At 45.9% G+C, this 12,500-nt stretch overlaps 1 protein-coding gene across 1 annotated transcript in view; it reads right to left on the bottom strand.

Annotated features, from left to right (window-relative positions):
• Positions 1-12,500, bottom strand: part of col14a1a (collagen, type XIV, alpha 1a) — a 189,829-nt gene that overhangs the window by 148,637 nt on the left and 28,692 nt on the right. Inside the window, exons 4-5 of the mRNA XM_037537030.1 lie at positions 6,907-7,050; positions 5,718-5,807 (exon numbers count right to left, since the gene is read on the bottom strand). Coding sequence (XP_037392927.1) covers positions 5,718-5,807; positions 6,907-7,050 — 234 coding nt within the window. The remainder of the gene's footprint in view (positions 1-5,717; positions 5,808-6,906; positions 7,051-12,500) is intronic.

Raw genomic sequence — 12,500 nt, 5'->3', positions numbered from 1 at the left:
AGAGCTTTTTAAATGAAACAGTACAAGCCGTATCGCCCCCTACGCTTCCTGTAGTGTATTACAGTCTGTCAGAGCGACTGTGTGGATCATATGAACATTACAGAGCTTTTTAAATGAAACAGTAGAAGCCGTATCGCCCCCTACGCTTCCTGCAGTGTATTACAGCCTGATTGTTTTAATATTGTGAGCTCTTTGAGAATAACTGAAAGTGACAGGTTCATGCATCAAGTGCGAGAAACTGAACAATTTGGAAAAAGTTCTCTTTGTTAAGCTCAGAGAGCCGTTTTACAGCCCGCGCTGAGAACCTGCTGTTTCTGATTTATGTTGACTTTCATTTTGTTTGGGCTTTTGCTCAGCGCAGAACATCAAAGGAAAACCACACACACACACACACACACGCACACACACACACCCACACACACACACACACACACACACACACAGAGACAGTCAGACAGAGCAGCTCTAATGCATGTGAGTGTGTGGCATCTCAACTTACGCCGATCAGACTGAAGAAAATAATTATATTAATTGCAACACAGCAACACATTCGTATATTTAAACTGAATAACGGTATTTTACAATAAGCTGAACTTTAGGAGAGAGAGAGAGAGAGAGAGAGAGAGGGAGAGAGGGAGAGAGAGAGAGAGAGAGAGAGAGAGCAGGGCGAGTTATGTATTTAACTTGGAGGATACAGGAAAATTATGTAAACTACCTAAAATATATTTTTATATTCAAAGCACAGAAATCAATCACAGTGTGCTGTGATCATCTAGACCAGTCACAGTGTGCTGTGATCATCCAGACCAGTCACAGTGTGCTGTGATCATCCAGACCAGTCACAGTGTGCTGTGATCATCCAGACCAGTCACAGTGTGCTGTGATCATCTAGACCAGTCACAGTGTGCTGTGATCATCCAGACCAGTCACAGTGTGCTGAGATCATCCAGACCAGTCACAGTGTGCTGAGATCATCTAGACCAGTCACAGTGTGCTGTGATCATCCAGACCAGTCACAGTGTGCTGAGATCATCTAGACCAGTCACAGTGTGCTGTGATCATCTAGACCAGTCACAGTGTGCTGTGATCATCTAGACCAGTCACAGTGTGCTGAGATCATCCAGACCAGTCACAGTGTGCTGAGATCATCCAGACCAGTCACAGTGTGCTGTGATCATCTAGACCAGTCACAGTGTGCTGAGATCATCCAGACCAGTCACAGTGTGCTGAGATCATCCAGACCAGTCACAGTGTGCTGAGATCATCTAGACCAGTCACAGTGTGCTGTGATCATCCAGACCAGTCACAGTGTGCTGAGATCATCTAGACCAGTCACAGTGTGCTGAGATCATCTAGACCAGTCACAGTGTGCTGTGATCATCTAGACCAGTCACAGTGTGCTGAGATCATCTAGACCAGTCACAGTGTGCTGAGATCATCCAGACCAGTCACAGTGTGCTGAGATCATCTAGACCAGTCACAGTGTGCTGAGATCATCCAGACCAGTCACAGTGTGCTGTGATCATCTAGACCAGTCACAGTGTGCTGTGTTCTTCCAGACCAGTCACAGTGTGCTGAGATCATCTAGACCAGTCACAGTGTGCTGTGATCATCCAGACCAGTCACAGTGTGCTGAGATCATCTAGACCAGCCACAGTGTGCTGTGATCATCCAGACCAGTCACAGTGTGCTGAGATCATCTAGACCAGTCACAGTGTGCTGAGATCATCCAGACCAGTCACAGTAAGCTGAGATCATCCAGACCAGTCACAGTGTGCTGTGATCATCCAGACCAGTCACAGTGTGCTGAGATCATCTAGACCAGTCACAGTGGGCTGTGATCATCCAGACCAGTCACAGTGTGCTGAGATCATCTAGACCAGTCACAGTGTGCTGTGATCATCCAGACCAGTCACAGTGTGCTGTGATCATCCAGACCAGTCACAGTGTGCTGTGATCATCTAGACCAGTCACAGTGTGCTGAGATCATCCAGACCAGTCACAGTGTGCTGAGATCATCCAGACCAGTCACAGTGTGCTGAGATCATCCAGACCAGTCACAGTGTGCTGTGATCATCCAGACCAGTCACAGTGTGCTGTGATCATCCAGACCAGTCACAGTGTGCTGTGATCATCCAGACCAGTCACAGTGTGCTGAGATCATCTAGACCAGTCACAGTGTGCTGAGATCATCCAGACCAGTCACAGTGTGCTGAGATCATCCAGACCAGTCACAGTGTGCTGAGATCATCCAGACCAGTCACAGTGTGCTGAGATCATCCAGACCAGTCACAGTGTGCTGTGATCATCCAGACCAGTCACAGTGTGCTGAGATCATCCAGACCAGTCACAGTGTGCTGTGATCATCCAGACCAGTCACAGTGTGCTGTGATCATCCAGACCAGTCACAGTGTGCTGAGATCATCCAGACCAGTCACAGTGTGCTGAGATCATCCAGACCAGTCACAGTGTGCTGAGATCATCCAGACCAGTCACAGTGTGCTGAGATCATCCAGACCAGTCACAGTGTGCTGTGATCATCCAGACCAGTCACAGTGTGCTGAGATCATCCAGACCAGTCACAGTGTGCTGTGATCATCCAGACCAGTCACAGTGGGCTGTGATCATCCAGACCAGTCACAGTGTGCTGAGATCATCTAGACCAGTCACAGTGTGCTGTGATCATCCAGACCAGTCACAGTGTGCTGAGATCATCCAGACCAGTCACAGTGTGCTGAGATCATCCAGACCAGTCACAGTGTGCTGAGATCATCCAGACCAGTCACAGTGTGCTGTGATCATCTAGACCAGTCACAGTGTGCTGAGATCATCCAGACCAGTCACAGTGTGCTGTGATCATCTAGACCAGTCACAGTGTGCTGTGATCATCCAGACCAGTCACAGTGTGCTGAGATCATCCAGACCAGTCACAGTGTGCTGTGATCATCCAGACCAGTCACAGTGTGCTGAGATCATCCAGACCAGTCACAGCTCTGCTTTTCTCTGTGATTATTGAACTGTAAAGCAGAATCCCTACTGATTACATTTGAAGTCAACCTGTGAGAGTGCAACAGTCCTAAGTAGTCAAGGTGGTCTAAAAGCTTTGTAACTGTCCAGCACGCCTCCCGCCCCCCACCATCCCCCCACTCCTCTTTTTCTGTGAAACCTCTCAGGGACCTTCATTTCCCCCAAAGCACCTACCACCCACAGCGGGCCAGCACGCCAAATTCTGTCCACATCGGCCCATTAATTACAGTCTGAAGAGGAAAAAGCAGCTGCTGGGATCCTTCTCCACTTCCTAAAAGGAAGCTCGCTGTAAATCCCTGCCTCTTGGCAGCAAAACACACAGGAGTCCAAATTAAAGACCGTGAGGAACAAATCCAAGAGCAGCTCCTCACCTCCGCTCCCTCGCAGGCTAAATCTTTACTCCTCTGTAAGAAGTCACTGCACTGCTCCACCACATTACTGTTGAACACAGTGTTCACCGACATGTTTGAGGCACGAGCGTGAGATGATTTAGTGGTGCCATCAGCCCGACGCTAACCGGTGGAGTATAAGCTTGCATTACCTGTTAGCTACATTAGCCTCATAGCTCCAGTACTATGTGTGGATGGTAAAGTGTAGTGAGTAGCACCTCTGCCTTCTACGCTGTAGGCTGGGGTTCAATCCCCACCTGGGCAAACACCCTACACTATACCAATAAGAGTCCTTGGGCAAGACTCCTAACACCACCTTCACCCTCCTGTGTAAAATGATCAAACTGTACGTCGCTCTGGATAAGAGCGTCAGCCAAATGTTAAATCTAGAAAGGCCGACTTCTGGCCTGAGAACTGAGTTACTGCTCTCACCGCGCTGCAGTCCTGATGACGGCCTGAAGCACTGAGCACATTTCAAACCCTGCACGGCCTAGATTGGGTTTCACTCTCTAAAACAAATGACCACAGCTTCGCCCACTACAGCCTCACAGTGCCGATAACAGCTGTACAATACCCGTGCGTGGTCAGTCCTGCTTTTGTGCTTTTTATTTCTGTCCAGCAATGATCACACGCGATCTGTTCGTCTAAAAGCATGTTTATTACAGCGTCCAGTTCTACACCAACCTGGAAATCCAGGCAAACACAATATGGCTGTATTTTAAGAGAAAAATAGGATCCACACAGTTGAGGCCCAAATATCAATGTTTTGTTTCAATGATGTACCAGTTCATCCACTGGACTGGTTGATAATCATACTCAGGTATGAGTTTAGTCATTACAGTTACCATTAATTTGACCAACAAGCGCAGATAACATCACACCAACAGTGCAACATAATAACGTTACCCCATGTAGCTGAATGCCATTTCAGGGATGTTTCAGTCACATATTAGTGAAAATATAAATGAAAAAATGTGACCCACAGTGTGGTCAGCTGCGCTCTGAGGAAGTCCGGTTTGTTTTTGAGGCAGAAGTGCAAAGTAATATAGATTCATATATAAATTTTTGTATTTTACTATTTTGCACAATTAAAAATTCAATAAATTTGAAACTTATTTGAAGCTGTTTTTAAATGTGGTTCTTATTAAAAGTCAAAGTAGGGCCCCGGCATGGTTAACTACAAACATGCACTCTTACAAAAGATGGTTCTCGAAGGGTTCTTTAGCAATGAAAATGGTCCATTAATATAGAACTATTAACACTCAAACAACCCTTTGCATAATTAAAGGGTTTCCATCATGAAACGGGTCTTCAGATTGATGGAGAATGTGCTACCGATGGTATATAGTACCGAAAAGGGTTCTACTATGCTTATGATGTCAAGCTTGTAAGAACAGAAGAACCCTTTTTGGTGCTATACAGAATGCTGATCAACAAGGTGCTGTACAGAAGCATCTGCAGCACATTCTCAATCAGTCTGAAGACCCCTTTTACCCTTTTTGCCCTTCAAACATGCTTTTTTTGTGTTAATGGTTCTATATAGCACCATTTTCATTAAAGAACTCTTGCAGAACCATCTTTTTTAAGTCGGCAGGTTTGCTTGCCTATAGGGTTTCAATCAATATAGATTTAGAGTCTGTAAGTCTTTGTGTTTTGTGCTATTCTCCTCCTTTTTCTCTCTAAAATAAAGAGAAAGAGCCAGAACTGCGACTCAAATCTGCTCATACTGAATAGAAACCGAGTGTAATTGGTACTGTAATTAAAGCCGTACTGATGTAACTACAACCCAACTGTTGAATGTAATAACCGTAGACTGCTCAGAATTGAACCACATTGTTATAAAGCACAGGGTTATTACAGTGTTCTGTTTCATAGCACTCTATAATAACAGCTCTCAGACACAAACACGGTGCAAACGCTTCTTTAACCGCTCGACAGTGCGAGTAAACGGCGAAGAGGCTCTGAAACTAAAACAATAAGCTCCCACACAGAAGCGAGGACGGACGCTCAGATCAGATCAGAATCTCTGACCTCGACGTGGCGAACATGCTCTTCATTATCAAGCACATCAGGGACGGAGGAGCCGCAGCAGAGGAGCTTCAGCGGAGCAATGACCTCCACAATCTCAGCTGATTGTGGTCTTTAGACTCCACTAACGTCTCACAGGCTTTAACACAGCCCCATTGCCCAACCGCAAAATTGCAGTAATGACTCTGAGGAGAGAAAAGCACTGAAGGATGAGCTGACAGGGAGGAATAAAGGGAACTGGGAGGACTGAGCGAGAGAAGCTCTTTGATTTACCCTCTGAAGTCTCAGTGTCCTCCTCCGGGGGCGAGGGGTCTTTCAGTCTCTGCGGCTGTGTGTCCTGTCCATCAAACTCCCAGCTCTCCACTGCATGTATGGAAAAAGCAACAACAGCTGATATATGAGCTGCAAAAACAGTGCATTTTAAACTTCATCATGGTTGTGATGTCATAACACTGAACACATTTACATGACCATCTGTTCAGTCGACGGCAGTTTAGCCCCGCACATTCAGCCTACGGCAGTTTAGCCCCGCCCATTCAGCCTACAGCAGTTTAGCCCCACCCGTTCAGCCTACGGCAGTTTAGCCCCACCTGTTCAGCCTACGGCAGTTTAGCCCCACCTATTCAGCCTATAGATGTTTAACCCCACCCATTCAGCCTATAGAAGTTTAACCCCACCCATTCAGCCTACAGCAGTTTAGCCCCACCTATTCAGCCTATAGAAGTTTAACCCCATCCATTCAGCCTACAGCATTTTAGCCCCACCTATTCAGCCTATAGAAGTTTAACCCCACCCATTCAGCCTACAGCAGTTTAGCCCCACCTATTCAGCCTATAGAAGTTTAACCCCACCCATTCAGCCTACAGCAGGTTAGCCCAGCCTATTCAGCCTCCGGAAGTTTAACCCCACAAATTCAGCCTACAGAAGTTTAGCCCCACCCATTAATCTTACAGCAGTTTAGCCCCACCCATTCAGCCTCCAGAAGTTTAGCCCCACCCATTTATCTTACGGCAGTTCAGCCCCACCCATTCAGCCTACGGCAATTTAGCTCCACCCATTTAGCCTACGGTAGTTTAGCCCCACCTATTAAGCCTGCAGAAGTTTAACCCCACCCATTCAGCCTAAAGCAGTTTAACCACACCCATTCAGTTTACAGCTGTTTAGCCCCGACTACAGCAGTTTAGTCCCGCCTACAGCAGTTTAACTCCACCTATTCAGTCCTATCAATCTTAAAGGTACAGTAAAAAAATAACCTGTTCAATCTGAAGAGATAAAGGGAGTACGGAAAATGATCATGTTGGAATGAATTATGATCAGATGTTTTTGGTTCATAAACCACACAAATGTGGATCTGAAAGTAAAACACATGAATAATGCACATGTTCCCGTCTGTAAAATGTTCTGCTGTACATATCAGGAATAGCTGAGTGTTGAAGGTCTGACGGTGCTGCGCTTTGCATACCTGCATAGTTTCCTTGCAGAGCTCTGCTTTGCTGGTTTCCACTCACAGCTATAACCTTGACTGAGTACTCCTTCGTGGGATTGAAGTCATTTATTATCGCCTTGTTTTCACCCTTCCCGATTCGTAGCTCGTTCCTCTCCCCACCTGCAATCGGACACAAATCAGTGACAGAAGGCTGATTAGTATGCGTCGCCTCGCCTTTCCACTAATGTTAACAAAGCTATCAAAGCTCATTCCACATTCACACTGCCCCAATCTCAATGTCAACCAGGCGGAGTGGAATCAGGAGAACCCCACAGTGAGGACTCAGTGGAGAGATTTGGAGCTCAGAGCCAGATCAGAAAACTGCATCACACAAACATCCTGACTAGACTAAACCTCCTAAATCCGGTCCTAACTTTAGGATGAACCCCAGCAGGGTCCTGACTTCTGTTTAAGGTCCGTTTCTCTGGTTCTGAGGCGGCTGAGTCAGGTGGCGTAGTTCACTACCAGCATAATGAGCTCCATTTATTTCTACTGTAAAACGCGGCTTTCACTGGGAGATGCTTTTCTCTTCTAACTGTGCGCTTTAAACATCTCAGATGCTGCCGACTCGAACTCCACCGCCCCTCTGATCACCTTCCTGTGTTAATGTAGATGATGGAGTATTACAGTGATGGTGGTGAATAATGAGGAGGCGGAGCTGAACGTGTCTCTGTTAATTAGGAGGAGGAACGTTAGTGCGCTCGGCTAAAGCATTTGGGAAATGGAGACTGAAACTGGGGAACACAACACTGATAAACAGCAGAAGGCGCTCTGATAAACAGCAGGGGGCGCTCTCACAGTATTCACTGCTTACAGTTCGTCACACTTTAGTTCTGTTTGACTGTTTTTTACATCAGTGACTGTAGCTGTCTGGATAATTAAACTGATCATTGTCATTAAATGTTTACGTTTCAGCTGTGTCAATAGTAGGTTAAGATTTCCCAGCTGGAGACCAGACGCTGTGAGATAAAATAAAACTTCTTAATTAAGGTAACATTTGCTTCTGTAATATGAAAAGTCATATCTTGACATGGCTCAAATCCGATTTCTTGCTCAAATCCGATTTCTTGCTCAAATCCGACCTCTCTGACTTGGTGGTTCACACTCGTTTAGGTCAGTGACTCAAATAGACGTTAAAGCCTGTAAACGGTGGAAAAGCAGCTCGTCTCACCTTTTTCTCCTCCGTCTGGCTCTAATAATGAAGCTGAGAGCCGATCAGGGTTAATGATCTTCTCAGCGAAGCTCGTTCTGCTCGTTAGTTTGTGCTGATGATGCAGTGATTCAGTCACGTGACGTTACTGAGTAGGATGATTTGAATCACTTACCTAAACAAGTGTGAACTATCGTGTCAGAGAGATTTGAGCCATAAGGCGTGTAATGTGTAGCTAAAGCGGCTCAGGTTGGATTTGAAAAGATCAGATTTGTGTCCACACAGCCCTGAAAACATCAGATCTGAGTCACGTTAGGGCCAAAAAATCGAATTTGCACCACTTCGGTTTGGTAATGTGAACAGAGACTTAAAGATAGGACGTTTCTATAATGCAGCCTTGGGTTGCATCTGGCCTGCTTTACTGAATTACAGTGTAATGTGAGACTCTGTTCACTCTGCAGTGCTGCCTGTGAATAAACAAATGCTAAAAATGAATAAATGAAGAAACAGGCATGCAGGTTTTGCTGAATTACGCTTTAATTGGAGCTTGTTGTGGTGTTATGTCTATCTTCCATGCTATACAAGCATCTAAATTCCTGTCTGTTTTCTTTTCTAGTCCTCTATTTGCTCTCCGTGTCTGTTTAGGTCTGCTGACTCGACCGATAAATAAAGAGTGCGTTCTTTTTCTGTCAAAGACTAAAATAAAAACACCCAATTTTAGCTCCGGAACGAGAGTCTAATCAATATGACTGGAAGCTTCTGTTCAAAAAACCCAGTTCACCCAACTGAACCCAGTACTCAAAGCGTACAACATGACCCAAAATATGAATGAATAATCTTACACACTGTACATTCATCTCATATTCCTCTTTGCCTGTTTAACCCGAACACAATATAAAATAATAGCCAAACACCTTTGACCTATCCAGATGCTTCTGGAGGGCACTGCAGGGTCGCTTTAACACTGTAAGGCTGTTTTCACCTGTAGTTCTTTGTGGTTGACCTGAACTTAGATCTGTTCAAGTGAAAGTGAAGCAGCTGCAACTGATCTCAGGAGAACTTTAAAGGGGACTCGGTTCTCTTTGGCGCTGATGAGATCTCAGACCACTTCACACTCTGTAGAACTCAGAGATCACCTGGGGAAGCACCACAGTGTCGTTGACTATGATCATCATGACCAATCACAGTGTTGTACAGGTTCGTTGGGGATTGTAGGGGTTTGCTGTGGGATTAGGGAAGGATTACGGGGTTCACTGGGGTTCTCTAGCATTTGAGAGGGATTATAGGGGTTTGCTGGGGCTCTCTGGGATTTGAGAGGCATTGATGGGGCTTGCTTGGATTAGGGAAGGATTTTAGGGGTTTGCTGTGGTTCTCTGAGATTTGAGAGGGATTGAAGGAGTTTGCCGGGGTTCTCTGGGATTTGAGAGGGATTTTAGAGGTTTGCTGGGGTTTGCTGGGATTCTGGAAGGATTATAGGGGCTTGCTGTGGTTCTCTGAGAATTTAGAGGGATTTTAGAGGTTTGCTCAGGTTATCTGGGATTATGGACGAATTATAGGGGTGTGCTGTGGTTCTTTGAGATTTGAGAGGGATTTTAGGGGTTTGCTGGGGTTCTCTGGGATTAGGGAGGGATTGTAGGGTTCACTGGGGTTCTGTAGTATTTAAGAGGGATTGTAGGGCTTTGTGGGGGCTCTCTGGGATTGGGGGGGATTGTAGGGGTTTGCTGGGGCTCTCTGGGGTTTGTGGGGGTTTGTTGGGATGTGGGAGGGATTGTAGTGGTACTCAGGGGTTCTCTGGTATTAGGGAGGGATTGTAGGGGTTTGCAGAGTTTCTTTGGAATTTAAGAGGGATAATAGGGGTTTGCTGGGTTTCTCTAGCATTTGAAAGGGACTGTAGGGCTTTGCAGGGGTTCTCTGGTATTTGAGAGGGACTGTAGGGGTTTGCTGGGGCTCTATGGAATGAGCGAAGGATAATGGGGGTTCGCTGGGGCTCTCTGGGATCTGAGAGGGATTGTAGGGGTTTGCTGGGGCTCTCTGGGATTAGGGAGGGATTGTAGGGGTTTGCTGGGGCACTCTGGGATTAGGGAGGGATTGTAGGTGTTTGCTGGGGCTCTCTGGGATTCGGGAGGGATTGTAGGAGTTTTCAGGATTGTGGGGGGTTGTAGGGGTTTGTTGGGATGAGGGAGGGATTGTAGGGATGTGCTGGGGCACTCTGGGATTAGGGAGGGATTGTAGGTGTTTGCTGGGGCTCTCTGGGATTCGGGAGGGATTGTAGGAGTTTTCAGGATTGTGGGGGGTTGTAGGTGTTTGTTGGGATGGGGGAGGGATTGTAGTGGTACACAGGGGTTCTCTGGTATTAGGGAGGATTTGTAGAGGTTTGCAGAGTTTCTTTGGAATTTAGGAGGGATAATATGGGTTTGCTGGGATTTGCGGGAACTGTCAGGGTTCTCAGAGGTCCACTGGGGTTTGTTGGAGTTCAGGAAACTTTGCAGGGGTTCACAGAGGTTCACAGTAATGTTTACCTTTTTCTATGATCATCCTCATCAATCCCAGCTCCAGATGAACTGCTGTGTGTGTTCAGATGAATCAGATAGTTTGGTTGAATTAAAGCAGGTCTCTCTTTGACTCAATTACTGAATCACTAATTAGTTTCAATATTTTTTGTGATGTAGTCAATAAAGCACAGTACTGATATTCATGCAGCCCTACACAACACTGTCTCTGATGGTAGAGCTCATCTCTCAGGTTCCACAGTGAGGACTCACTGCGAGAAATCCGCTCAACTCCACTGAACTCCATCCAAAACCCGCCTGCCTCCACAATTCAGATCATTGGCCAATGACACTGATTAAAATCCTCACGGCCCACCAGGAGATCAATTTGGGGCGTGTGAATTGTGCTTGCTCAGCGGCCGCGGCGAGCGTGATTGGGGTTACAGAAGAGCAGAGAGGTTCCGAGCTGAAGAAGGCTCGCTGATGAGTCGGCACCTCTTTAGGAGAAATGAAAGAAAAGTGCTTCAGACAGCAAAGTGTCACCTGATGTAGCACCTGGTGAGAGAACATCAAAGCATTCAAATTCTCATTTGTTTAAATCATGCTGGGAGAGATCCAAAGCACAAAAACGCCAAATCACTTTGTCGTAAAGCGTCGACTGGCTGCTGTGCTTTGATTAGAACTGTGATGAAACCAGGAGGCTTTTGAAAAAAACACAAGCAGCTTCTCCAAGAGTTTAACTAGACTGTGTTCAGTCTGTCTGAGTCAGAGAAGATTACAGAGAGGAAGCTAACCACCAAGTCAAAGCTAGCCATGCTAACCACCAAGCCAAAGCTAGCCATGCTAACCACCAAGAGAAAGCTAACCATGCTAACCACCAAGAGAAAGCTAGCCATGCTAACCACCAAGAGAAAGCTAGCCATGCTAACCACCAAGAGAAAGCTAACCATGCTAACCACCAAGAGAAAGCTAACCATGCTAACCACCAAGAGAAAGCTAGCCATGCTAACCACCAAGAGAAAGCTAGCCATGCTAACCACCAAGACAAAGCTAGCCATGCTAACCACCAAGAGAAAGCTAGCCATGCTAACCACCAAGTCAAAGCTAGCCATGCTAACCACCAAGCCAAAGCTAGCCATGCTAACCACCAAGAGAAAGCTAGCCATGCTAACCACCAAGAGAAAGCTAACCATGCTAACCACCAAGAGAAAGCTAACCATGCTAACCACCAAGAGAAAGCTAACCATGCTAACCACCAAGAGAAAGCTGACCATGCTAACCACCAAGAGAAAGCTAGCCATGCTAACCACCAAGAGAAAGCTAGCCATGCTAACCACCAAGAGAAAGCTAGCCATGCTAACCACCAAGAGAAAGCTAGCCATGCTAACCACCAAGAGAAAGCTAGCCATGCTAACCACCAAGACAAAGCTAGCCATGCTAACCACCAAGAGAAAGCTAGCCATGCTAACCACCAAGCCAAAGCTAGCCATGCTAACCACCAAGAGAAAGCTAGCCATGCTAACCACCAAGAGAAAGCTAACCATGCTAACCACCAAGAGAAAGCTAACCATGCTAACCACCAAGAGAAAGCTAACCATGCTAACCACCATGCTAACCACCAAGAGAAAGCTAAGCATCCTAACCACCACGCTAACCTTCTTTAATATTCTCTGTGCAAAATACGCTTCAGTAAAGTGAACTAGAACCTTCTTTAAGGTTCTCTCTGTAAAAGATGTTTCAGTAAAATGAATTAGAACCATTTTAATGTTCTCTGCGTAAAAGACGCTTCAGTAAAGTGAACTAGAACCTTCTTTAATGTTCTCTGTGTAAAAGACGCTTCAGTAAAGTGAACTAGAACCTCTTTAAGGTTCTCTGTGTAAAAGACATTTCAGTAAAGTTAATTAGAACCAATTTTAATATCTTCTGTGTAA

This window comes from Pygocentrus nattereri, chromosome 3 (assembly GCF_015220715.1).
Source record: "Pygocentrus nattereri isolate fPygNat1 chromosome 3, fPygNat1.pri, whole genome shotgun sequence".
NCBI lineage: Eukaryota > Metazoa > Chordata > Actinopteri > Characiformes > Serrasalmidae > Pygocentrus > Pygocentrus nattereri.
This window is presented reverse-complemented; position numbering and strand designations above follow the sequence as displayed.